Source organism: Ilyonectria robusta (genome assembly GCF_021365365.1).
Source record: "Ilyonectria robusta strain PMI_751 chromosome Unknown BGZ61scaffold_5, whole genome shotgun sequence".
In the NCBI taxonomy this organism is placed as follows: Eukaryota; Fungi; Ascomycota; class Sordariomycetes; order Hypocreales; family Nectriaceae; genus Ilyonectria; species Ilyonectria robusta.
Window position 1 is genome coordinate 1,009,508 of NW_025764439.1, and position 22,654 is coordinate 1,032,161.

The 22,654-nt window shown below is 55.4% G+C and overlaps 8 protein-coding genes across 8 annotated transcripts; 3 read left to right on the plus strand and 5 right to left on the minus strand.

Moving 5' to 3' along the window:
- Positions 1 to 556: 556 nt before the first annotated feature.
- Positions 557 to 3,082, plus strand: BGZ61DRAFT_346801 (uncharacterized protein; the record flags this gene model as incomplete). The annotated part of the gene is made up of 2 exons (XM_046239918.1): positions 557 to 934; positions 992 to 3,082. 2 exons carry the CDS (start codon positions 557 to 559, stop codon positions 3,080 to 3,082), a joined length of 2,469 nt encoding a protein of 822 aa, XP_046107537.1.
- A 692-nt stretch (positions 3,083 to 3,774) lies between these two features.
- Positions 3,775 to 7,258, minus strand: BGZ61DRAFT_529703 (uncharacterized protein; the record flags this gene model as incomplete). The annotated part of the gene is made up of 4 exons (XM_046253444.1): positions 3,775 to 4,858; positions 4,925 to 6,927; positions 6,984 to 7,134; positions 7,197 to 7,258. 4 exons carry the CDS (start codon positions 7,256 to 7,258, stop codon positions 3,775 to 3,777), a joined length of 3,300 nt encoding a protein of 1,099 aa, XP_046107538.1.
- Positions 7,259 to 8,601: 1,343 nt separating this feature from the next.
- Positions 8,602 to 9,261, plus strand: BGZ61DRAFT_345847 (vacuolar protein-sorting-associated protein; the record flags this gene model as incomplete). Its single annotated transcript, XM_046239826.1, has 2 exons — positions 8,602 to 9,094; positions 9,149 to 9,261. 2 exons carry the CDS (start codon positions 8,602 to 8,604, stop codon positions 9,259 to 9,261), a joined length of 606 nt encoding a protein of 201 aa, XP_046107539.1.
- Positions 9,262 to 9,273: 12 nt separating this feature from the next.
- On the minus strand, positions 9,274 to 12,262 carry BGZ61DRAFT_183006 (BRCT domain-containing protein). The gene is made up of 4 exons (XM_046237701.1): positions 12,049 to 12,262; positions 11,562 to 11,995; positions 10,092 to 11,511; positions 9,274 to 10,038 (listed from the first exon to the last, which is right to left on the minus strand). Exons 1-4 carry the CDS (start codon positions 12,139 to 12,141, stop codon positions 9,415 to 9,417), a joined length of 2,571 nt encoding a protein of 856 aa, XP_046107540.1. The 5' UTR covers positions 12,142 to 12,262; the 3' UTR covers positions 9,274 to 9,414.
- A 317-nt stretch (positions 12,263 to 12,579) lies between these two features.
- BGZ61DRAFT_446501 (uncharacterized protein) lies at positions 12,580 to 15,122 on the minus strand. Its single transcript, XM_046245217.1, has 3 exons — positions 14,118 to 15,122; positions 13,499 to 14,059; positions 12,580 to 13,445 (listed from the first exon to the last, which is right to left on the minus strand). The coding sequence occupies exons 1-3, from the start codon at positions 14,708 to 14,710 to the stop codon at positions 12,998 to 13,000; spliced, it is 1,602 nt and encodes a 533-aa protein (XP_046107541.1). The 5' UTR covers positions 14,711 to 15,122; the 3' UTR covers positions 12,580 to 12,997.
- Positions 15,123 to 16,895: 1,773 nt separating this feature from the next.
- BGZ61DRAFT_529707 (uncharacterized protein) lies at positions 16,896 to 18,065 on the plus strand (the record flags this gene model as incomplete). Its single annotated transcript, XM_046253445.1, has 3 exons — positions 16,896 to 17,075; positions 17,128 to 17,706; positions 17,763 to 18,065. The coding sequence occupies 3 exons, from the start codon at positions 16,896 to 16,898 to the stop codon at positions 18,063 to 18,065; spliced, it is 1,062 nt and encodes a 353-aa protein (XP_046107542.1).
- Positions 18,066 to 18,344: 279 nt separating this feature from the next.
- Positions 18,345 to 20,590, minus strand: BGZ61DRAFT_504415 (uncharacterized protein). The gene is made up of 4 exons (XM_046251799.1): positions 20,185 to 20,590; positions 19,178 to 20,114; positions 18,746 to 19,131; positions 18,345 to 18,693 (listed from the first exon to the last, which is right to left on the minus strand). The coding sequence occupies exons 1-4, from the start codon at positions 20,325 to 20,327 to the stop codon at positions 18,576 to 18,578; spliced, it is 1,584 nt and encodes a 527-aa protein (XP_046107543.1). The 5' UTR covers positions 20,328 to 20,590; the 3' UTR covers positions 18,345 to 18,575.
- A 506-nt stretch (positions 20,591 to 21,096) lies between these two features.
- On the minus strand, positions 21,097 to 22,545 carry BGZ61DRAFT_345647 (N-acetylglucosamine-6-phosphate deacetylase; the record flags this gene model as incomplete). The annotated part of the gene is made up of 3 exons (XM_046239811.1): positions 21,097 to 21,364; positions 21,437 to 22,104; positions 22,165 to 22,545. The coding sequence occupies 3 exons, from the start codon at positions 22,543 to 22,545 to the stop codon at positions 21,097 to 21,099; spliced, it is 1,317 nt and encodes a 438-aa protein (XP_046107544.1).
- Between the last annotated feature and the right edge of the window lie 109 nt (positions 22,546 to 22,654).

The following is a 22,654-nucleotide window of genomic DNA, read 5'->3' on the forward strand; positions in this document are numbered from 1 at the left end:
TCTAGCCATCAGCCCATCGCTGCATGGTCCTGGGCCTGCCATGCCTGGCTCTAGGTTTTCTGACATGGCCGACCATGACAACTCGAATAGCCTGTTTGGGCTCCAAGACCCAAATATCGGCTTCGTCGATGATGGCTCGGTTGTGAAGCCGGACCCCTCTCTCCCTCCCAACGACTCGACCTCGTCCAACTCCCACCCTCCTCCGCCCCAGCCTTACTACGCCGCGCCCGCCAACGCCTGGCAATTCACGGGCACACCCCCTTACGACTCGTACGACCCCTCGAGCGCTGCTCCTCCCGCCCAGCCTACCTACCAGACCTCCCCTTGGAACATTCCTTTCGGTCAGGATCAGCAACTGCAACTCCAGCAGCTTCCCGTCTCCGCCGGCCTCGACAGCCTTGCACCCGCTACTCTCAGTCCCGACTCCATCTACGCTGGATCCCTCCCCTCGAACCCCTCCGTGGCACAGGGCCCTCCCTCAGACAACAGCAACTTCCCGCCGCGCGCTCTTAGCTCACTGACTCCTGCCCTGCAGGAGAAGCTCCGGAACATCGCCATGCCGCCACATCTGCAGTACAACTCGCCAAAGAGCGCCTCGAGCCCCGACTCGGCGACAGGTGAGGCCAAGATGGGCATTCTCTCCTCTCCAGAGCTTGCTGAAATGTCTTCCAAAGCGTCCCGAAAGCGAAAGTCTTCGGCTGATCTCGAAGACGAAGAAGAGGAGGACGAAGATGGCAACCAACCTATCAAGAAGACGGCTCACAACATGATCGAAAAGCGTTATCGAACCAACCTCAACGACAAGATCGCAGCTCTGCGAGACAGCGTCCCCAGTCTGAGAATCATGTCCAAGAGCGCTAGAGGCGAGGACACCACCGAGGACCGGGAAGAGCTTCATGGTTTGACCCCGGCCCACAAGTTGAACAAGGCCACCGTGAGTCTATGTCGAGACGCGATGCCCACCATGGCATGAGGCTAATCCGCTATCTAGGTGCTGAGCAAGGCGACCGAATACATCCGACATCTCGAGAAGCGAAACAACCGACTCCTCGACGAAAACAGCGCCATGCAAGCGAGAATCGCGGCCTTTGAAAAGCTCTTCATGGCCGGCGCGATGAATGGCGCGATCAGCCCCCTCCAGCAACCCCCTACGCCCATTCAGTACGCGCAAGATTCTCAACAGTTCGTCGGCTCCCCCATGTCCGCTTCTCCAGACGGAAGCGCTCCGCCCGCGGGCATGATCCAGGTACCCGAGGATATGAAGCGAATTATTTCGGCGCAGATGGCTGCAGGCCAGCCGTATCCTGTGCCGCAGCAACCTTACCGCGGTGGTAACCCCGCTGTCATTCGACAGCAGCAGATTCAGCAGCAACAGCAGATGCAACAGAATCGCTGGAACAATGCAGGTCCATACTTCGGCAAGCTCATGGTCGGCTCTCTTGCGGGCCTGATGCTCTTGGAGGCCGTTCGAGAAGACGAGGTTAGTAACAAGGAGACGGAGGGCCGCGGTCTCTTGGCCGTACCACTTCACCTCCTGCGGGGCGTCGCCTCAAGCTTGGATCTCAACTTTATGGGATACCATGTCCACACCTCACTCCGAGTTCTCTTGCTCCTCGGCACGTTCTTATGGGTCTTTGTCCCCTCACTTTTCACCCAAACACAGCAGAAATCGAAGAAGTCACAGGTTGGAGTCTTGCAGGCGGCTCCTTCTCTAGCCTCACCAATTCACGTACGACAGCAAGCATGGCTCACCGCCATCCAGACTGTCTGGATTCCTCGCCATAACTTCTTCCTCGAGGCGGCTGCCCTGATGCTCAAGACGCTCAAACTGAGCATGCGCAACGCCATCGGCATCCACGGATACCAAATGCTCACTGGCCTGACCGAGGAGCAAGAGACTGCCCGTGTCAAGGCCTGGTGCATTGCCCTTGACTCTCAACTAGCCGGCGGAGATGTTGAGATCAACAAGAGCCGCCTGGTTCTCACCCTTCTCGCGTCTGGCACTCTCCCCAACTCCCCTATCCGACTCATGCTCAAGGCCTTGCACATCCGCGTGCTTCTCTGGGATCTCAGCCAAAACAGGCTGCACCTGGGCGTCAGTAACGCGATTTCTGCCAAGCTGGCACGGACCATGTGGAACGAGGCGCGGCAACTTAACCGGCTACTCATTCAGTATCGCGCCGGATCAAAGGAGCCTCACGAAGATGAACTGCCACAATACCTTGCCTTGCTTGTTGAACAAGAGAGCGATGACGTTCTCAACGATGACGTGACTCAGCGTGCGCACAACCTGGCCTTTAACACCGAAACCGATTCTAACATTACGACCCCCATGGACGGAATGGACGATGTTGTCGATGATACTGCTATTGGATCGCCGATGGATGCTGTTGCGGCTTGGTGGTCGATCCAAAAACTTCACCGCACACTGGTTGCTACTCTGGATAAAGATGAGGAGGTCTTGGCTACTCGTGCCGAGGATATCCACTTGGCAGCCGGGACTGCTCCCATCGGATCTTCTGCCGAAGCTCGAGCCGTTGTGGCGCGTGCAGTCTGGGATGACAGGGCTCGTGGCAAAAACATCGCTCTGGCCCTACAGTCCTTGGGAACCGAGAGGGAGGATAGCCTGATTGGCGCTTCCTCGACCATCATCGACTCGAGCTTGCAGGCTTCAACCCCGGATATTCGTCTCGCATTGCGGTGCGCAATGGCCATCGCTCACCTTCGACGAGCCGAAAGCACCGACGGCACCCCCAACAAGGGTCTGCGCGTGATCGAGTCAGTCATGGCTCGAGGCAACGCATCTCAGATGTCTCTTCTCGGCTGCACCGCGGCCCTCCAGTTGATGGAGGAGCTTTACGAGCAGAAGGATGCGGCAGAGATGTTCCAGCCATCGTTGGAGCGACTTGCAGGTGGACTTCGTCTCTGGATGGGAGGTGTCCCAGGAGAAAAGTGCGGTGTGCCGTCGGAGATCCGAGGAAAAGTGGTCGACCGATGTCTGATGATCACCAAGAGCGTAATGGGCATGGAATCCGATACCGGATACGGAAGTCTGAGCGAATGCGAAGATGATGGGTGTTAAAGTGGAGTGGACTGGGACTGACGGATCCTGGAATCCCGCGAAGGGACCCACGAACGAAATCTCCCGGAAATGCTCTACTTGACCACTTTTACACATTTCCTTTTTGTGTTTGCTCTTCTTCTGAGATGACTTCTGTACGATCATGGGTATCTGTTTTCTAGAAGGTGGGCTCTCTTGGGTTCTGGAGTTACTGTCGGCAACGGATAAAAAGGACGATACAGGACGGAGGAAGAGGGGATTTTCCTAGGGAATTGGCACAGCGACAGGAACCTGTGCCCAGAGTTTCTACGACTACTTTCATTTTTACTTTTCATTACAATGTTTCATATTTTCCTCTTCGTGTTCCTTTGAAACTCGAGGCTGAGACGCGAGTTCTCAGATAGTGAACGGGATGGATAGCTGGCCGACTGGTTGGCTCACGAGTATCGGGCAGTCTTGGTATCGAGGCGGCGTCCCTGGAATGGTACTTGGAGTCTATCTAATCAACAACTGGGACAAAGACGCATGAATGTGTCACGGCCATTCGGATTTGGAGGTCTGTTGAGGGTATATTCACTTAATTCCGCACAACGAAGGAGCTATCCCATACAAAAAAAACCCATGATCGAATTTCAACCCACTCTCCGATGCTATCCAAAGAACCCTGTGATGCGTGTCGTCTCAATCGTCTAAACTCCAAGTCTATTGCCTCACTACCATTCCGGCGCGCTTCCGCATCCACCGCCCGTCATCAGCTCGACGGGCTTCATCATCTTTGTCCCGGCGATGGGCCGCACGCCGGGCTTCTTGCCCCTGAGCCCGACAAACTTGATGCGCTTGTCCAGCTCCTTCATCGGGGCGGCCGCGTTGCTCTCGCCCTGCTTGACCATCCACTTCTTGGTGCCCAGCGCCGCATCCAGCTCGTCGACTGGAGGCAGCCTCAGGTAGAGCATGCCGTCCGGCCGAGCCTCGGCGGCGAACGTGGCGATGGAGAGGGCCTCGTCCGTCTTGCAGGAGCCGTTGCCCAGGTCAAAGTTGCGCTTGTGGTGCGGGCACGACACCCAGGGAGAAGTCGTGCTGCTGGGAGCATCCCCGTTGCCGTTGGCAGACTTGTTGCACGGCTCCTGGCCGACGAGGCCGTCGGAGAGGATAAAGGCACGTTTGTGCGGGCACATCTGCTGCGTGGCGTAGTACGTTCCCTGGATGCGCCAGACAGCAAGCTGCGTATCTCCGCGCTTGATAGTGGCCGAAATGCCGTTGGGCAGCTCGTCGGCGCCGTCAAAGTACGACGACTCGATGACGGGCTGCCACGACGTCGTCGACCAGCGGTCTCCAAGGCCCTTGAAGTCCTCGGCCGCCGACTCGCCGGCCCAGAACACGGGCCGGTTCTGGTCGCGGTCCTGCTCGACCTCCATGTTGGCGAGCGTGTCGCTGGTGTTGTGGAACTGCCGGAACTTGGCGGCGATGGCGGGCGTGCGGATGGCCTCGGCCCACTCGTCGAAGAAGCTGTCGACGAGCTCGTTCATCTGGGCCTCGAGCGACGCGCAGATGCCGAGCTTGTCCTCGAGGATCACCTCCTGCAGGTACTTGAGGCCGCCGGGGAGGTTCTCGACCCAGCGAGCTGTGCGCTGCAGCTTGTCGGCCGTGCGGATGTAGAACATCAGGTAGCGGTCCAGGATCGGGACAACCTCAGCTGGGGGCACGTCTTTGGCCAAGAGCTCGGCGTGTCGTGGCTTTGCACCGCCGTTGCCACCGATGAAGATGTTGAAGCCCTTTTCCGTGGCGATCAAACCGAAACTATCGACGTGTTAGTTACCTGGGAGGTGACTTGAAGTGAAGATGTCGTCAACAGGGGGGACTTACTCCTTGCTCTGGGCTTCGGCACACTCTCGCACACATCCGCTTACACCTCCCTTGATCTTGTGCGGCGCGCGAACACTCTTGTAGCGCTCCTCCAACCGCACTGCCATGCCAACACTGTCGCCGATGCCGAAGCGGCACCACGTCGATCCGACGCAGCTCTTGACGGTCCGGAGCGACTTGGCGTAGGCGTGGCCGGATTCCATGCCTGCGGCGACGAGCTCGCCCCAGATGTCGAGGAGCTCGTGTTTCTTGGCGCCGAACAAGTCTATGCGCTGGCCTCCGGTGATCTTTGTGTAGAGGTTGTACTTCTTGGCCACTTGGGCGATGGCCAGGAGCTTGTCTGGCGTGATCTCGCCGCCGGATATCCGGGGGACGACGGAGTAGGTTCCATCGCGCTGGATGTTGCCCAAGAAGCGATCGTTGGTGTCTTGTAGACCGTAGGTGGTTTTGTCCATGACATGCTTGTTCCACAGCGACGCCATGATGCTCGCCACAGCAGGTTTGCACAGCTCGCAACCGAGACTCGCCTTGTCGTTGCCGACTTCCCTCATCACCTCCTTCAAAGACTTGAGGCGTTTTACCATGACGATGTTGTATAGATCCACCCGAGAGTAGTTGAAGTGCGAGCAGACGTGGTTCTTGACCTCGTTGCCCATGGCCGCCATGGTCTTGTTGAAGATGGTTGTTACCAAAGGCATGCAGCCACCACAACCTGTGCCGGCTTTGGTGCATGACTTGACACTGGCAAGGTCCTTGCAGGAACCGTCCTTGACGACGGCAACTACATCGCCCTTGGTGACGTTGTGACAGGAGCAGATCTGGGCGTCATCCGGGAGATCATCACCGTCGTCGCCGTCCTTTTTGGCGCCGAGGATGAGCTCGCTTGGAGGCACGTCTAGCTCTTTCATGGTTTTGACCATGGGGACGAGCTTGACGTAGTCTTTGGTGTCGCCAATCATCATGCCGCCGAGGAGATACTTGCCGTCCTTGGTGAAGATGTACTTTTTGTACACATTCAGAAAGGGGTCTCTGTAAGTCAGGGCCTGAACAGATGCAGCGGCGGCGGCAGCAGCGGCACCGTTCGTCAATTGCGCGCCGGTCCCATCTCGTAACGACTTTGCGAACTTGGGCGGGAGAGACAGGGGACCTTTGACATCGGCGAAGCAGTCGCCAAAGCTGGCGACGTCGACGCCGAGGAGCTTGAGCTTCGTGCTGAGGTCGGGCCGCTTAAAGGTTCGAGGTGAGTGAAGCTTGGCCTGGGTGAGGTTGAAGGCGAGGACATCTGCCATCTCGACGCCGGGGCCGATCAGGCCGTAGGTTTGGCCTTTCCAGCTTGCGCACTCGCCGACGGCGTAAATGTCTGGGATGTTGGTTTTCAGACCGTCGTCAACGACGATGCCGCCTCGCTCAGCGCATTCGAGACCGGATACTCGAGCCAACTCATCCCTGGCCTTGACACCAATGGCAAAGCAGAGTGTTGAGCAGTCAATTTCCTCCCCGTCTTCGAAGACAACGCCCGTGAGGTTGTTGCTCTCATCAGTTTTGATGCTTGCCACGCGCTTGCTCAGCATGATGTCCACTCCTAGCATGCGGACCTGGTCAATGACCATCTTGCCGGCATCCGCATCTAGCTGCCTGCTGAGGACCCATTTGGCACGTTCAAGGAGGCTAATTTTGCTGTAGCGCTCTAGATCCAACATGGCCTTGGCGGCTTCCAGGCCCAGCAGACCTCCGCCGACGACAACCGCATTGGTTCCTGTTCTTGTGTCGGCAAAGTCGATGAGGCTGGTCAGATCGTTGATGGTCCGGTAGACGAAGACACCGGTGGCGTCGTGGCCTGGGAGTTCGCGAGGGAGGAGAGCGTCAGAGCCGGTGGCTAGGACGAGGATGTCGTACGAGTAGACTTGACCGTTTGCGCAGGCGACGGTCTTGGCTTCTGAGTTGATGCTGGTGGCTTTGGTGTTGACGTGGCAATTCAAGGCACCTTTGGGAGCTTCTTGATACTTGGTATTGTTAGTACGGAGTAAACTGGTGTGAATGCTGCCGCTGCTATACGTACCCATTCAGCAGGATTGAGGTAGAGATTTTCAATTTTTCGGTGCTCGAAGAAACTTGTGAGGCCGACTCGATTGTAGGCCAGGTGGGGTTCATCGCCGAGGACAGTAATGTTGTATTCCCTTGTATTTGCATCGTACTTTAACAGCTTCTCACTGGGGAATTGTTAGGCGAGCTGCTCATTGAGGGATGTCTTCGATCAGATGGCTCCACTTACATGAAAGAAATACCGACCATGCCCAGTCCCACGACCACGACATGCTTCTGCGGTTGACTCATGATGGGCGAGATTTCACCAAACCCATGCCACCTTGGAGAATACGCCGTCAAAGAGCAAGCCAGCCGTTCAAGCTGTTCACGCCAGGGGATCTACGGTTTTATGAGAGGCCCTGAGAGCCTCGGCTGTTGGGCCTCGATTCCGAGTTCCACATAGCATCGCGAATTGCATCTCCGGGAACTCGACGGAAACTCGAAGCGTAAAACGCATTTCCGGGCGGTGCGACAACGTGAGGTACCCGGGGAGATGTGTCTGAGAGGTGATACTGATAAGACGGGCAGAGAGCCAATCACGATGCGGCGTTGTGGTGCGCCCGCGCTGGTTTTGGCGTTGGTTGTTCCGCGGAGAAAGGCAAAACTGTCAGGGCCGTGGGGCTAGACTGCGTGGAAATTCGGCGACGGTCATATGTCGGACAAACAGCAGAGATGTCGTGAGAGGAGAAGAAGGGCGTGATTATGACAATTCGGTTTCTCATCGGTTTTTCATTCCCGGTTTTATGAGTAAGAGTTGGGCGACTGTCAACGTCAAGTGAAGCTGTGATAGGTTATTCTCCGAGTGTCAACCACCCACGGTGTGTCAATCGCACGCCGCAGTGGCAATTCCCCTTGTCTTCCCGACCTCTGACCGAGTTATTTTTTCGACCAGTTTTATCTTCTCCGGGACCAGCGCTTTTCCTCGGACGCAAGCGCAGCTGTCTCCCGCAGATAAGATCTCAGGGCGGGCTAGCGGTATTTCCAACAGAAAACCTGCTACTGGCTGGCGTATCCAAGATAAGCAATCATCTACTGTGCTCGATCCGCACCTGCGTGGGACTATTTGATCGAGGCGTTTGCGGCTAACTGTTAACCGGAGCCATCTACTTGTGTGGCTACACGAAAGAGGTCTGGACAACATCGGGATGACTGGGGGCGAACCGGCTAGAGGATCGACCGATACGTGATTAATTGACACAGATGAAAAGCCAATGCCTATGTCGATGAGATCAATTGAATAGAGCGACGCTATTCGCACACACACCTATTATTATTTGCACATATAGCCACATTCCTCATGGTTGCAAATCAGAGCTGGCTTGTCACGCCGTGGGTGTTGTTGGGGTGAAGCTGGGAATGAGACTTCCACTGGAAGTCTTCCACTGGTAGAGCGCTGAGCCGCCAGCCACCCAAACCACAGCAGCACGTGGTGGCGGCCCGCCCCTCGTCCCCCACGTCATGGCAAGCCGAACCCCGCCAAAGCAACCTCCAGCCTCCGAACTCCTCTGAACTCCGATCCGTCACGATAGCTTCACCTGTCCACTCCCTTCCTCTCCTCCCATACCCGATCTATTCGCCCACCACCCACCACCATGGCCACCGCAGCTGCCTTCCCAACATCCACCACGCCCTCCGACCCGTCCCCCTCCACCCCCGCCTCGGGCCCCGCGCCCTTCGCATTTCCGCGCGAATACCACTTCCCGGCCTTCTACACCCGCCAGACGAACCTGACGACGCTGCACGCCCAGCGCACCAAGTGGTCGGCCCTCATCCTCGCCTACGCCCGCCACCACCGCATCTTCCGCCTGGCGCTCTCGTCCGCCGCCGACTCCGACCTCTTCTTCAACCGCCGCCTCGACCGCCGCCTGAGCAACGCCGATATCCGGGACGTCATCGACTTCATGCGCAAGGAGGGCCGCGCCGAGTTCGTCAGCGGTGGCTCCACCGGGGAGGTCGTGTTCATCTTCTGGCGCAAACCCGACGAATGGGCGGGACTCATCGAAACCTACGTCGATGAGTCTGGCCAGAAGGGCAGTGTGTTGACCCTGTACGAGCTGATGGAAGGAGACGGCACCAAGGGAACGGGTATGCTACCCAGGAATCTACTCTCCAATGAAACATGACTGACCAGTAGACTAGATATCCACGGCATGGACACCGAGGTCCTCCTCAAGGCACTCAATGTTATTGTCAAGCGAGGCAAGGCACAAATCTTCGGACAGGACGACTCTCTGGGTGTCAAGTTCTTCTAAACAGAATCCTTTGCCACAACTACATACAACTGCGCCACCCCTCAGCCAAATAGAGCCAGGCGGACGAAACCAAAACCGACAACCGGTACGAGGACCAGCGATGCTACCTATCCTGCACCAAACTCCGTCATTACATTATGCCACATGCCCTTCCTAGGCCTTATAAAAGTGATCCACTAGGAACTTCTTGTCGAACCGTACCTGCTGTGCCATCGCCACATCCAGCAGCCAGTCGGGCGCCACCACCCTCGGCTCCATGTTGCCCTTCCGTGCCATGTCCTGGAAGCGTTCCCACAAGGCCTTCTCCTCCGGGGTATTGCTGCTAAGAAGATAGACGGGCTCAGGCGGCGCGTTGCCGTCCTCTTCCGCCGTCGTGGGTCGGATTGTCGTTCCGCTTCGCGCTCGGTAGATCATGAAAATAGCACTGTTCGCCTCTGCGATGGCCTTGTAGCTATCCGGCCCGTTGCGGATCTTCTCGGTGCAGTAGATGGGAACGCCGAGGAGGAGCTTGCCGCGGTTCGATTTGGCACGTGCTACCGACTTTTCGAGGCTGAAGCTATACCGTTTCTCTGTTTCCTTATCGTGGAGGATGAACTCGTCCACGTCGGGAACCTTGCCCGTCTCCAGAATCTTATCAATGTAGGTAGATGAGATGACCGTGGGTCCTCGAGCAAGGGCACATAGAAACTTGACTGTGCGGACCACATGGGGAGCTGCCAGGTAGTCGCAAGGTTGCCCTTCCTGGACAATCTGAACGCCAAGATCACGCAGTTTTCTCTGTCAAGAGCGTTAGCACTGTAAATAGAACAAATGTTTTTATCTCAACTTACCCGGTCCTGGTCCTCCTTGTGCTTGTCTCCAACCCACCGACCAAACCCAGTGAGAATGATCCGAGTTTCGATGTCAGGCAGCGACGGCCGGGCCTTCTTAGTAGGCCGCTTTTCGTCCGCGCTATCATCTTCGACTTCCGGGCTTGTGCCTGGCTTGGTTTTGGGGGTCTTGTCAACCTGGTCTGCCGCACGTTTCCCGCCCCAGGGCACATTGGCTCCCTTGCTGTGTCTTTTCTTCTCCTTTTCATACAACGCAATGTCGGGAGCGATGGTTTGGAGTAAATCTCTCGCTTTGGCCTTTGCGCTGCGCCCGCCTGTTGATACCATGGAAGGCGTTTCATTCTCTTTTCCTGATCGGGCAGGGCGAGTTCGGATCGGAGTTGCCACAATACCCAAAGTCTTGGTGGTTGTCTTCTTGGCGGTGCTCTTGGTCGCTGCTTCACCTTGTTGAAGGTCGTCCACATCCCTGTCTCGGTCCTCCCGACCAATGACAACACCCTCCGCCGGGCCGTGTTGGTAGGCATTGTCCTCGGCTGCTTCGAGAATCTTTCGCTTCCTTTTAGCCCGAGGAGACATGGTCTCCTCGCCGCCAGGGTAGTACATCTCTCGCAACCTGGATTCGTCAAAGAAGGTCTGACCGATAATCTCGCCTAGGTTGGTTCGGGGAGGAAAGTGGTTGTACTTTCCTATCGTCATTGGCTTCATCTCGCACTTTGCATAGCTCTCCTCGATCCACAGATGGTTAATGACAGAGACGCCCCACTCAGGAGCAGCCTTGCATTTCTCACTAGAATTGCGTGCGGTGATAAGATGCGTGTTGTCCGCCTTCATCGTCTTGGTGAATTCAGCACCGCTCGCCCTAATAAGGTTTTCGAGGTAGATTCGAGCTTCTCCGCCGTAGTTGGACACCGTGATCCGCAAGCCCTTGAAGCCTTCGATACCATTCTTAGGAACGGGGTAGTGCAGGAGACGGCGGAGGGGGGAGGTCCATTCATTGTGGACGATGAGGTAGAACAACCAGGCCAAGTTTCCAACATCTTTGCATGACTGAGCAGCCTGGACGTATTGGGGACCATCCCGATACTGACAAATGAACATATCACTGCCATCCACGTGCTCAACAAGCCTACCGCCGCCGTTGACGATGATATCTTGGATGACCTTGTTCAGTCGGGGGCTGATACTCATATCAGAGGAGAGCATGACCTTTCTGTCCTGAAAGACTGTGACCGGAGGGCGAACAACATCTCCGTCTGGCGGCAACGGCAAGTAGGTTGGAGAAGTTGATGTGGCACCGTCGAGATTCGAATTCTCCGGGATCGCAAGGTCGTCTTCTGGTAACTTTTTAAGAATCTCCGGGTCAGGCAGGAGATAGGGTCCCTCGTCGATCCGTTTACCCAACTTGAAGCAATCATCGAACCTGCAGGAGGTCAACACCGGGTTCACAGAACACTACAGCGTGGTACGTACCAATGTGGCAAAACGACTTTTCCCTTCCATCCCCTGTCTCTGGAACTCTTAACCTTGGGATGATCCATCGACAAGGCGCAAATATGTGTTGTCAACCGCGTCGCGTCCTTTGACTCCTGCCCACCAAGAGCCATCGTAGCGCCGGCGATGCTCTCCTTGTCGCCCTCAGGCAGATCGGCGCACGTTACCACCACGTCGGAGAAGATCATTCTGGGATCGGGCGAGAACGGCCGAACTTGGGCCTGCTTGCGGCGGGAGATTGAAGTCATGATCCACTGCGCTGTCGTAACCGGGATCATTACCGCCTGCGACTCGGTGTACTGTGGGAAGTCGATCGTGTTGGAGACGATGTGAGTGACCTTTTCGATCGGAATCGAGCCGTCGCGTCGAGGCTCGCAGATGGTAGCGCCATTCTCTCCAGAAATACTCGAAAGCTGCATTCGCAGTTAGCTTAACAGCACAGACAAAACATTCGAGCGTGGCGTACCTCGCCGATTAGTTTCGGAGTCAGCGCCGTGCTCGGCACGAAGGCAATCAGACATTCAGCAAAGATGCCAGACGAACCCCCAGCATCACCCATTTTCGCGTGATTCGAGTCGAGTGACCGTATATTTGGCAAGTGAAAGCTAGTAGAAGCACATGCGCATCGAAAGAGACATCTAGTGCAAGTTGTGCGTGGTTACCAAAGAGATTGACGTGGAAGCTTCACCGTGGCGTTTGGGGTGGAATTGTTTGTCAAGACGCACGCGAAGCTGATTCAATCCACTGAACGCGAAGACGCCAGGCAATCACGTGAGAAAATCCTAGGTACCGGTACAATGTATGTGCGGGGCATGCTGTGTGGGAATTAGTCGCGCTACTTTGATTGGTAGGCAGCAGAATCATCTCGACGCGTCTTGCGGGAAACACTTTAACTTACGCCACGATGGCGGGGTCCACCTCGACGATCTGACGGACAAGCCGGAACACAGATATGATATGGGTACCTAGCTGGTAGTAATAAGGGCACAAAGATAAATGCGGTATAAAAAGTTTATTTAAGTAGCTTATAGCTTATTGAAACGGCATAGAGTTCTGCCCTATTCTTGGAGTGGCAACTTGCTCTTGATTTTGGGCTCTTCGTGATTTTGGGATGTTGCCATTTGCACTTTTCGCGGACTTGACCCAATGTACCACCGTAGGGAGCCCCTATATTATCATCTTGGGCCTATGCGCTTAAGCCTCTATTCTGGAGACCCATCATGGCCTCCGAAGTCTTGCCATGACAACCGCCCATCAAATATTCATGTTCATGTCTTTAAACTGAAACAAAATCATGCCCGACGCCTGCCCCTTCATATGCATCGCCATGGTGTCCCTTGAATGTATATCGCCAAAATATTACGCCTTGAGTAACTGATGCCACCACCAATGTCATTGTCATTAAAGAAACGACTTCAAGCGCTCCCTTCCACAGAGGCTAGCGCCACAGCCGCTCCTAAGAGGGAACTCTCCTTGGCCGATACGAGCTGAACTGTACCCTGTGCACCGTTCTCGCTCGCCACCAGATCGTCCAAGTATTTTTGACAACTACTTAGATATCCTGGGTAGTTCTCAATCACGCTGCCATTGAAAGCGACAGTCGTCTCCGACATATCCCTATCCTCCTCGGCAGTTGTTCGTAAAGGAGAGGAGTCAGGGAGAGTCTTGACCCAGTCGGCTTGGGCATCAATCCGCAACTTCCAGAAAGTGTAGACACACGTGGCCACGAGGGCACTTGAACGGGTTGAGATGAATGACGCCAACTGTCTCAGGAAGTAGAGGTCAGAAGTCGTTGGGGTGTGGGGCGATGGATGTCGTAGAGAGAATTCTTTGCAGGCATCGTCAAGTTCGACACTAGTATCACTGGTGTGTGTCAGTTCTTTACTGGCAATATTGCGAAGCACGATAGGATATACCTTTGAATCATTGATAGAGTCTCTGTTGCCAAGGAGTAACGCTCCTTGAGAGAGGCAGGTAGTGTCCCCCCGAAAACGCCGGTTGATTCGATGGCTTCGACGAGGACTTGTCTGCAGATCTCCCCCAAGTACATGCCACTGACGAGGTGCTCGTATGGTTGGAAAGTCGGCATGGGGTGAGTCTTGAGCAACTCTCGATCCCATCTAGTCAAAGGTAGGATTCCATGCCCAAACATTCCAATCTCGGAATTCACAATCAAGTGAGTCCAATCGGCGGGTTTTTCGCCAACCTTGGCTTTTCCAATTGCTGAGATGGGGAGGTACGCAGCGATGTTAACGCCGGTACCCAGGATGAGACCGAATCGCGTCGATGAGTGCGTGTATGACTCTGATAACAAACAAGCACTCGAGTCGTTGAGGATTGCCCGCAGCTCTACGTTGAGATCATGGTTGCCACAAGCCGTTTTGATGATCCGCCCCAAGTCTTGGCCTACTAATCCATTATGTGCTAAAAAGCCCTTGCCCATGGGTTGTAGCTTTCCGCCCGCAAGAGATGTTTGCCTTTGGGTTGTTAGTCGTTGGAGTAAGATGTCGTCGGGTTGGAGACGGGCCCACTCACTCAATGGGGAAACTCCAAGCCATTGCCATCAGCAGTGGCTGATCAAGACTGTGATGTTGCTCTAGGTCTCCGGCGAGAGTGTCCTTAATCCTCGCGGCCATCCAGTCGAAAAACGCCATGCCCTCCAGATCCTTAATCTCGGGGGTAATGGCGAAGTTGCGCATGCTGACAATCCTGCTCTCTTCACCGACCTTGGACATGCGCCCTCGAAGTTCCACTAGCGCCACTCTGAGGGTTGAGCCACCGACATCCAACGCTAGATAGTGCCCTCGTTCGGCTCCGTGTGGAAGTTGATGGCTGTAGGAGGGCAGCATGCATTCCATGTCGGTTTGGAGACGCTCGACGAACTGCTTCCTCAAGTCGCGAGAGAGCTGTTGTAGGTCATGTTGGCTGACGGGACCAAGGAACAGTGCCTCAGCCTCCTTGAGGAACTCTTGGGTGGAGCGGTGTGACGGTACGGCGACACGGTTCTTACCGTCAGCGGTGACTGCGAGAGATCCGGTCCAGTACGCCAGAATGGCCTGGAGCAACGACTTGCCTCTGAGGAGGCTTTTGAAGAGGGCAGTAAGGAACTGCTTTCGAAGGGTCGCCATGGCAGTAACGAGCGGGTGCCTTTATGAACAAGGGCGATGGACGAGGGGAAAAGCTGAGGCCGGAGTCGAGAGCGTCAAGTCATGGATACGAGGGAAGTAAATACTAAAATCCAACGACACAGCGGTCATCTAGACGGAACAAATGGGTCGGATGTCTCACGCCCGAGCCCTAGCAGACACGGACCCGATGGATAGGTAATGGCAGGTAGTGGTCAATGGCCGCAAGCAAGGCCAGACAGGATGAGACGAGACCAGCGAGACCAGGTGAGACAAACGAGGCGAATGAAGGCCGCGGCGAAGGGACCTGCCTGACCTGGACCTGGAGGGACGACAGAAGCAGAAGCGCCAGGGAACCCAGAAGACGGACGGGGCAGGATTCGACGTTGCAGGGAGTCGAGCTGCAGTGGTAGCGACCGTGGCACCGAGAGTGGGTGGTACAGGCAGGGCAGCAATGGTCGTCGTTAGTCGGTAGCTGCCATAGCCAGTTGGAGTGAATGGCGGGCGAGCATGAGGAGCTGGAGGGTGAGCTGAGCATCCACACGTAGGTAGTACGTAGTAGCTCGAAGCCAACGTCGCAGAGGTGGCGGCCCGGGACATGCGACAACCGAGACGTAGCTGGGAGATTGGTTGGGCGAGGCCGAGGCCGGGCGACTGCCGGCGGCCAGGGGCTATCGTACTGCGTAGCTGGCGGCGCGAGCCATTGTTGCTGAGCCAGGGCACTCTGTCGTGCCTTGCTGGACGAAAGGCGCGAAGTGAGACGGAGGAGTGAGGGTTTGAATGGGGTTGTTGTAACGTTGCGTGGAGAGGTCAGTGAGCCAGTCAGTGGAGGCCGGGTACGTACCGCGGCCTGCGTCCCGTCTTCAGTGGAGGCTGGGCGGCGGGCCAGTGGAAGATGCCCTACGAGCGAGCTCCAGCTCCAGCTCTCCACTGATGTACAGCGGTGTTACACCAACAGACGGGGAGTTTGCCCCACGCTGAGGCTCCCCCGCCCCGCCGAATCGGCGACCACCAGTATTTACCAAAGTCCCCTAATTACAGCGCGGGCGGCGTGTAATTGCTCGCTGAGACAGTGACACAAGCAAGCGACAAGCGACGCGGCCAAGTCGGGGGTGCAGTTCGGGCCATGAGGACGAAAAAAAAAAAGAACTTCTCCTTCTCTTCCATCTCATCGTCTTTACGGCCCCCGAGATTGACACATATCAACCCCACATAAATGCCACTCAAGGGCCGGCGCTGTGAGGGGGGTTCCGCCGGTAGGGCCGATTGCCAACACGATTTGCCAACCATGTTGGACGGACGGTGACGAGTTGTGCTTGTGCGCCCTCGTTCGCCAGGGATGCGTCTTGCCGGGAGCCTGCATATCAACTGCGCTCTGCGTTATGTTGGCAGGCGTTGTGTATGGCCTCCAACGTTATGTTGGTTCCCGAGAGGAGCTCTGACTGGTCGGACAAATGTTCAGCCAGCCTTCATCGCGGCCCCCATTTACACTTACACCCATGCTGGCAAATACTCCATGGGTAACCTATTCGACGTCGATCGTTGCCTGCTGCAGTCCACCCAAACCTGAACTGCAGCACCTAACCAGCTTCTACTTACAATGACACCGACCCCCCAAACCAGCTCGTCAATCCCATCAGCGCACCAGTCGCCCCAGTGGTGGCGAGTCATATGACCCTGAGCAACGTTGGCAAGCAAACGGGTACCGCCAGCCCGGGAGCTTCGGCCAAAAACGGTACGGCGTGATCCACGACTGTTGGCCGCACATTGAGCTGCCATGCCATCCTCCTTCTCGTACCTACCGTGACGTTCCATCCATCACGATACATCTCGACTTACGATTTCTCCCGTCGTCCACTCACTGGGCCGTGATGACGAGACGACATCTTGGTGTCCGCGTGGATAAGTCACCATGATGCAAGGCACATGATGCCGCTATCGGTGGCGCACCACCCATTGCCGCCATTGTAAACTCTTAAGCAACTCTTCAGCCATCCGCCTGGGTCGTCATTTGATCTTGCTAAACAACCCTGCCAGCCTTCGCTCCAGAATAAGCTGCCAATTTCCTATTCCATCCTCTCTTATATCCATCTTCCTATCCAAATACGAACGACCCGTAACAGGCTAGTTTCGTATACACCATCCACCTACCTACCCCATTCTACGCCACCCACCCTCCATCGTCATCATGCGGCTGATCATCCGTGACGACGAGCATGCAGCAAGCATGTACGTCGCCAACTATGTGGTTGAGCGGATCAAGGCCTTCCAGCCAACCGCCGAGCACCCGTTCGTCCTCGGACTTCCCACGGGATCTAGCCCCCTCGGCGTCTATGAGATCTTAGCTCGCAAGTACAAGGCCGGCGAGGTAAGCACCCGACCCCATCCGTAGGTGCAACTCGGGCTCTAACAGGGTGTAGATCTCCTTTGAGAATGTCGTGACCTTTAATATGGATGAATATGTTGGCCTCCCCAGAGATGATCCCAATTCATATCACTCCTTCATGTGGAAGAACTTCTTCTCCCACGTCAACATCCACCCTTCCAATGTGCACATCCTAGACGGCAACGCCCCCAGCCCGGAGGCCGAGTGTGTTGCCTACGAAGATGCCATCAAGGCAGCCGGCGGTATCGACCTATTCCTAGCCGGGATCGGTGACGATGGGCACATCGCTTTCAACGAGCCTGGGTCGAGCTTTGCAAGCCGCACTCGGGTCAAGACGTTGGCCTACGACACCATCTTGGCCAACTCTCGCTTCTTTGGCGATGACCTGAACAGAGTGCCGAGAATGGCTCTGACTGTTGGCGTCCAGACCATCCTCGAGGCGCGAGAGGTTGTGGTCATAATCCTAGGCGCTCGCAAGTCGCTAGCGTTGCAGAAGTGTATTGAGCAGGGCGTGAACCACATGTGGTCGCTCTCATCTCTACAACTGCATCCCCACCCCATGATTGTTGTCGATGAAGACGCCACACTCGAGCTGCAGGTCAAGACTGTCAAGGTAAGCTCCTACTCCACGACCGTGGTCAAATACCAACTGCTAACTTCTCTATCAAGTACTTCAAGAGCATCGAAAAGGTGGCGCGCGAGCAAGGGTTTGAGCAAATCCTCCCCTCTAGGGTACGCACTGGCAACGTCCCTATTCCCGAGACCAAGATCCAGAAGGTTCAGTCCACCCCCATCGTCGCCCCCGAGCCTATTGCCTCGCACTTGCTCCGGGCGAACGTGCACACCTCTCGTTCTGTTTCCCCAGATCTCGTGCCCGATCGAATGGCATCGCGCATCCCCGAGCCTAAGTTGAACGGTAGATTGACCCCAAACCCCGAGCATCAGATGAGAGTGAATGCTGTTGGAGCTTAAGGGGGTACCTGTGGGGCGGGAGGAAATGCTAAAGAGACAAAGCTGGTCTTGTCCAATCGCTTATCAATGACTCGATACCAAGGATTAAGATTGTAAAGTAATCCAGGCAAGGAAATAGGTAGTGCTGTTATGAGATTAAAGAAGGAAGTTCTCTAGAATATGTTTGAAGGCGTTGGGCTATGATACCATGAAGAAAAGGGTTCTCAAAATACGTACTGTGTTGGAAACGGAAAAAGATTACTGTATATATAGTCCTTGAATCTGAAATTAAATGAACAGTCAATGTAATTAGCTTCCAATTCAAATCTAGGGTATATGAGCAACTCTTGTTTCGTTGCAGATATATCGGGTTGTCTGGCCTGTGCCCTGCTTGGGGGAATTAATGCCCCGCCGCCCCACGGTTGATATCATTGTACAAATTGAAATGCAAATAGATAGATGTACAAGAATGGCACTCCAGGCTCCCACCAGTTCATGAATCATTAAAACTTCCAATGGCTATTGGCCTACTCATTCAGGTGCAAAGTATCGCTTCGCCTTGCTCCTCAGCTGCTGCGCCTTCATCTCGGGTGGGACAATGGTATGGTGAACGACATGTGGTCTGTAGACAGCATCGACAGGAGGCATCCTATAAGATATTAGAACATGTGGCTGTGAAGATAGGGTGCGTCAAATCATACCAATCGTCAACCGTCAAAGGAAAATATTCGTATAGGGGATCTGCATCCTCCGAGGGGCTATGATCAGTGTTCTGGCCCACAGCAGCAGCAGCCTTTCCGGGCTGGGGGCTTTGTAAATCGGAACTTGAGCGATTTGGACTTCTCTCATCCTCGGACAGTGAGAGATTGATCGGGAGTGAAGAGTTCTGACGAGGTAGTACGCCTCGGATGTTCTGGGCAGTTGATGATTTGGTTAAATTACTTGGCTCGTTTGACCAAGCTGGGATCGGTGGCCTCGAGACATTTGATGATATGGCCACCCTCTTGGCGGGATGTGGATTTTGACCAGGTTGGGGGCTAGGGAGTGGCTGGGGGATTGATGGTGATGCTGTCCATTCGTTTGGTTGCTGAAGAGTCAGCACACAGATGCAGGGTGCAATGCGAAGAACATACCTGAATGTTACCGAGGGAGGGGTATCGATGCATGAATGCCTGTGAATTCTCCCGTGCCATCTTGACTGCGGAGCTATCAGGAGTCGCAGTATTCCTCCTCTCTACTCGCTTGTTATCGCCCGTAAGAGGAACGTCCTTCTTACTGTCAAAATTCCTCGGACTACGCCCTCGGACAATGACTGGGCCAGACTGGATCTCGGCGATCTTGATGAGATCTCCAGACTTTGACTTGCCGTGGAGACCTATTCTCACGACATAGTGCTGTTGAAGGCCCTTTCTTCGACCATTGTTGGCTGTAGCATGCTTGAATTGGAGCCGCTTCCATGATATGGGCATAGAGACTCGGTTTGCATCAATCTCTTGGCCAGAGGCGAGATCCAAAGTTATGTTTAGTGGCGCCCCAACAACCTTGGATTCATCGCCTGGCGGGGCACTTGCATTCTTCCAGGGAATCGATATAATCTCGGTGGGTTTGTTTTCGATTGACTCTGTGGCTGTGATTGATGCGACCAATTCGAAGATTGGGATTTGGATTCCCTGCTCGTTCACAACATTGGTGACGATCCGAGGGAGTGATATCTGGCCAGAGCATTGCCAAAGATTGCGGCGGTAGCAGGTTAACTCGAGCGGTCGTCCACTCGTCTCGCCGCCAAAAACATCCTCGGCAACGAAAAACATGCCATACAATTCTGCGCTCATGGCTGTTTCTGAAAACTGCCCCGTTTCGTCAATGACGGTCGCGCTCGAGACTGGGGCGGAGAAGCCGAGGAGCTTGTTGTCGAGCTCCTGTGGCGACTCCTCCTCGTGTAAAACATCTTGGTTCGGGGCCGACTCGAATTGACGGGAGGAATAGGAAAAGGGATCTTCGAAAGTCGTGGAGAAAGTCTCTAGGTCGTACGAAGGGGTGAAGGGAAGGTTCTGCAATGTGGTCCCATCGCTGCGGATGTCAGCATCGCGGGTCGGGGATGCGCGCGAGGGCTGGGAAGGGGCGGAGATGCATGACATACAGTAGGGACTCATCAAACGTCAACTCTTGGTCGAAGACGTCGATGCCCAAGCCCTGAGGCTGGCCGGCACCGAGATTCATCACCATAGGATCTCTAGGAGAGGCGCCCGTGGACAGCCCCGGCATCGAGTTGTAGGTAGCCATGGCATTGTTTAGTTGCTTGTCATCGCTTCATCGGACCAGTGCGCCGTGAGATCAGCGACGCGGGAACCCCTGCGAGCGTCCGTGAGACTCCGAAAGACGCGGGAACAGCTGGAGGCGGCGATCGGGCGGCGACAGCGACGGCGATAACAGCTGCGGCGATGGCAAGCGACAGCGGTTTGTCGCGGTTGTTGCTGGGGAGTTCTGCACAAGATCAGACGACCGACCTCTCTTGAGTTGGCCAAGAGCGCAACGCAGTGAAAGAGGAGCGGAGACGGAGGAGTGGAGGAGACGTTGTGGAGGTGACCCACCGGGCTTGAGCCTTCGGACTTGCCCTATCAATGAGATCGTCAGACATCGCGGCAATTGGCTGGCGGCCCACACCTGCCTGCACTAGGTTGTCTTGCATGCACCTGCGAATACAGTGAACTGCCCACTGGGGAAGAACGCGCCTGGGGTCGTTCGGGCTACGTTTCAGAAGGTTCAGTGGTTCCGGTGCCCCAAGCGAACGCACTGGGTTGTAATTTGGCAGGCTAGTACAGATAAAGACGCAGAAGCACAGTGGACGAAGTGATGGTCACCTGCAGGATATGTGAATCCTCCCAACTCCAGATGCATGCCCATGCAAGCAAGCGTAATTGTTCATAATTCATCTAGCCATTGTAGTCCACCTCTAGTCCCAATCTTTTCTTTTACTACACCGGTCTACAGGCACGTACCTCTCGTTCTAGACTCTGACTTCTAAGGCACCGACCTACACGGTATGTAGTACCTAATGGCTCTCCACATGACGTTCTTCGGCCCGACAAACTCGCTGGCCAAACTTCCACACCTCGTCCAATACGAGTCGACGACAGCCTCCCACAGTCTCCTCCGAAAGCACCACCAGATCGGCATCCGCCCCCGCGTCCAACGTGCCCTTGACCCCTTGAAGCCCTAGCATTGCCGCCGGGGTCGACGTCACGGCCCCGAGCGCCTGGGGAATGCTGGTCCCGGACCACTGCAGGAAGTTGTTGACACATTCAAGCAGTGTAATGGAGCTGTGGCCCACATGTTAGCCAACTCATCATCCGTCAAGCAAACACTTAAGACTGTATTGCATGTGTACTCACCTTCCGGCAATTGTCTCCGACCCCTCTAGGAGGAGTTTGGAGCCCTTCTTGACAATGTTGCACGTTTGCTCGCCGTTGGTCCACGGGTAACTCCCGTCTGCCAGCCCAACCAGGTGCATCGCGTCGGTGACGAGAATGAAGCCCTCGGGATGCGAGTTGTAGGCGATTTTGATCGTTGTGGGGTGCAGGTGAATCCCGTCGGAGATGATGCCGAAATACGGCCTAGGTAGACTCTCTGCCTTGCCGAGAACCCCAAAGATGCCAGGGTTGCGATGATGCAGAGGCCGCATGGCGTTGAAGAGATGCGTGATCATGGTGGCTCCCTTACCGACCGCCTGGGAAGCTTCTTCATAAGTTGCTTCCGAGTGGCCGATGGAGTAGATGATGCCCCTCGACGTCAGCTCAGGGATCAGGTCCATCATACGACCTCGCTCCGGAGCTGCCGTGATCATCTTGATCGGCAGCTTCCCGTCCCCAGAGCCGTTCATATTCTCGGCTCCGTAGCATCGCTCGAGATCCTCAATCGACTCGGCCTGAATCAGAACATCGACGTTGTGGACCCCGTTCTTGGTGGGGCTCAGAAACGGACCCTCGCAGTGAGCCCCGAGCGATTCGGCGCCGTCACCGGCCTTCCGAAAGCCTCCAGACGGACCGAGATACGGGAGTGTCTGCCGGTGCCGTTAGCCTCATGCGCGAAGCCCCACCGTTCAGCTACTACAGAACCTCACCTTTTGGTACATTTCAGGCAGTTGGCTCGTGATGGTGGGGATGTAAGAGGTCACCCCAGTTTGAACCATGAGGCGGTTCACTTCCTGTAACTTCTCTCCATATTCTGACATGTCGTCGAGGAGGGTCGAGAAGTTGAAGCCAAACGCGCCGTTCAACTGGCACTCGATCATCCCGGGGGAGAGGATGCGCCCACCAAGGTCGATGATTTTGTCTGGGAGAACCAGCTCATCGTAGAAGGAGGCCTGGCTGTCAATAACCTTGCCAGAGACGGAACTGACCCAGAGGTCTCCCTCGACGAGGGCATCACCCTTGAGCAGGCGACAGTTGGTAAACTTGGTTAGGCCATTCTTGGGCCGTGTGGGCGACACGGCAGTAGGCATGGTTTCGACAACACCAAAGGATTGGGTAGAAAGGGGTGAGATATTCTGATCAGAGAGTCCACTGGTCAGATCTGTGTCTGCCCGCGTCTTCTCTCTGACCATAATGAAG

What these genes read in the sequence shown, in the direction of transcription:
- BGZ61DRAFT_504415 (XM_046251799.1), bottom strand. Translation starts at nt 20,327, where the DNA reads ATGGCTACCTACAACTCGATGCCGGGGCTGTCCACGGGCGCCTCTCCT. An exon ending in ACGTTTGATGAGTCCCTACT is followed by an intron (nt 20,115 to 20,184) that starts GTATGTCATGCA and finishes TGACATCCGCAG; the next exon opens with CGATGGGACCACATTGCAGA. An exon ending in CCTTTGACGGTTGACGATTG is followed by an intron (nt 18,694 to 18,745) that starts GTATGATTTGAC and finishes AATATCTTATAG; the next exon opens with GATGCCTCCTGTCGATGCTG.
- BGZ61DRAFT_183006 (XM_046237701.1), bottom strand. Translation starts at nt 12,141, where the DNA reads ATGGGTGATGCTGGGGGTTCGTCTGGCATCTTTGCTGAATGTCTGATT. An exon ending in CTCCGAAACTAATCGGCGAG is followed by an intron (nt 11,996 to 12,048) that starts GTACGCCACGCT and finishes CTGCGAATGCAG; the next exon opens with CTTTCGAGTATTTCTGGAGA. An exon ending in AAAGTCGTTTTGCCACATTG is followed by an intron (nt 11,512 to 11,561) that starts GTACGTACCACG and finishes GACCTCCTGCAG; the next exon opens with GTTCGATGATTGCTTCAAGT.
- BGZ61DRAFT_446501 (XM_046245217.1), bottom strand. Translation starts at nt 14,710, where the DNA reads ATGGCGACCCTTCGAAAGCAGTTCCTTACTGCCCTCTTCAAAAGCCTC. An exon ending in GCTTGGAGTTTCCCCATTGA is followed by an intron (nt 14,060 to 14,117) that starts GTGAGTGGGCCC and finishes AACAACCCAAAG; the next exon opens with GCAAACATCTCTTGCGGGCG. An exon ending in ACTCTATCAATGATTCAAAG is followed by an intron (nt 13,446 to 13,498) that starts GTATATCCTATC and finishes GACACACACCAG; the next exon opens with TGATACTAGTGTCGAACTTG.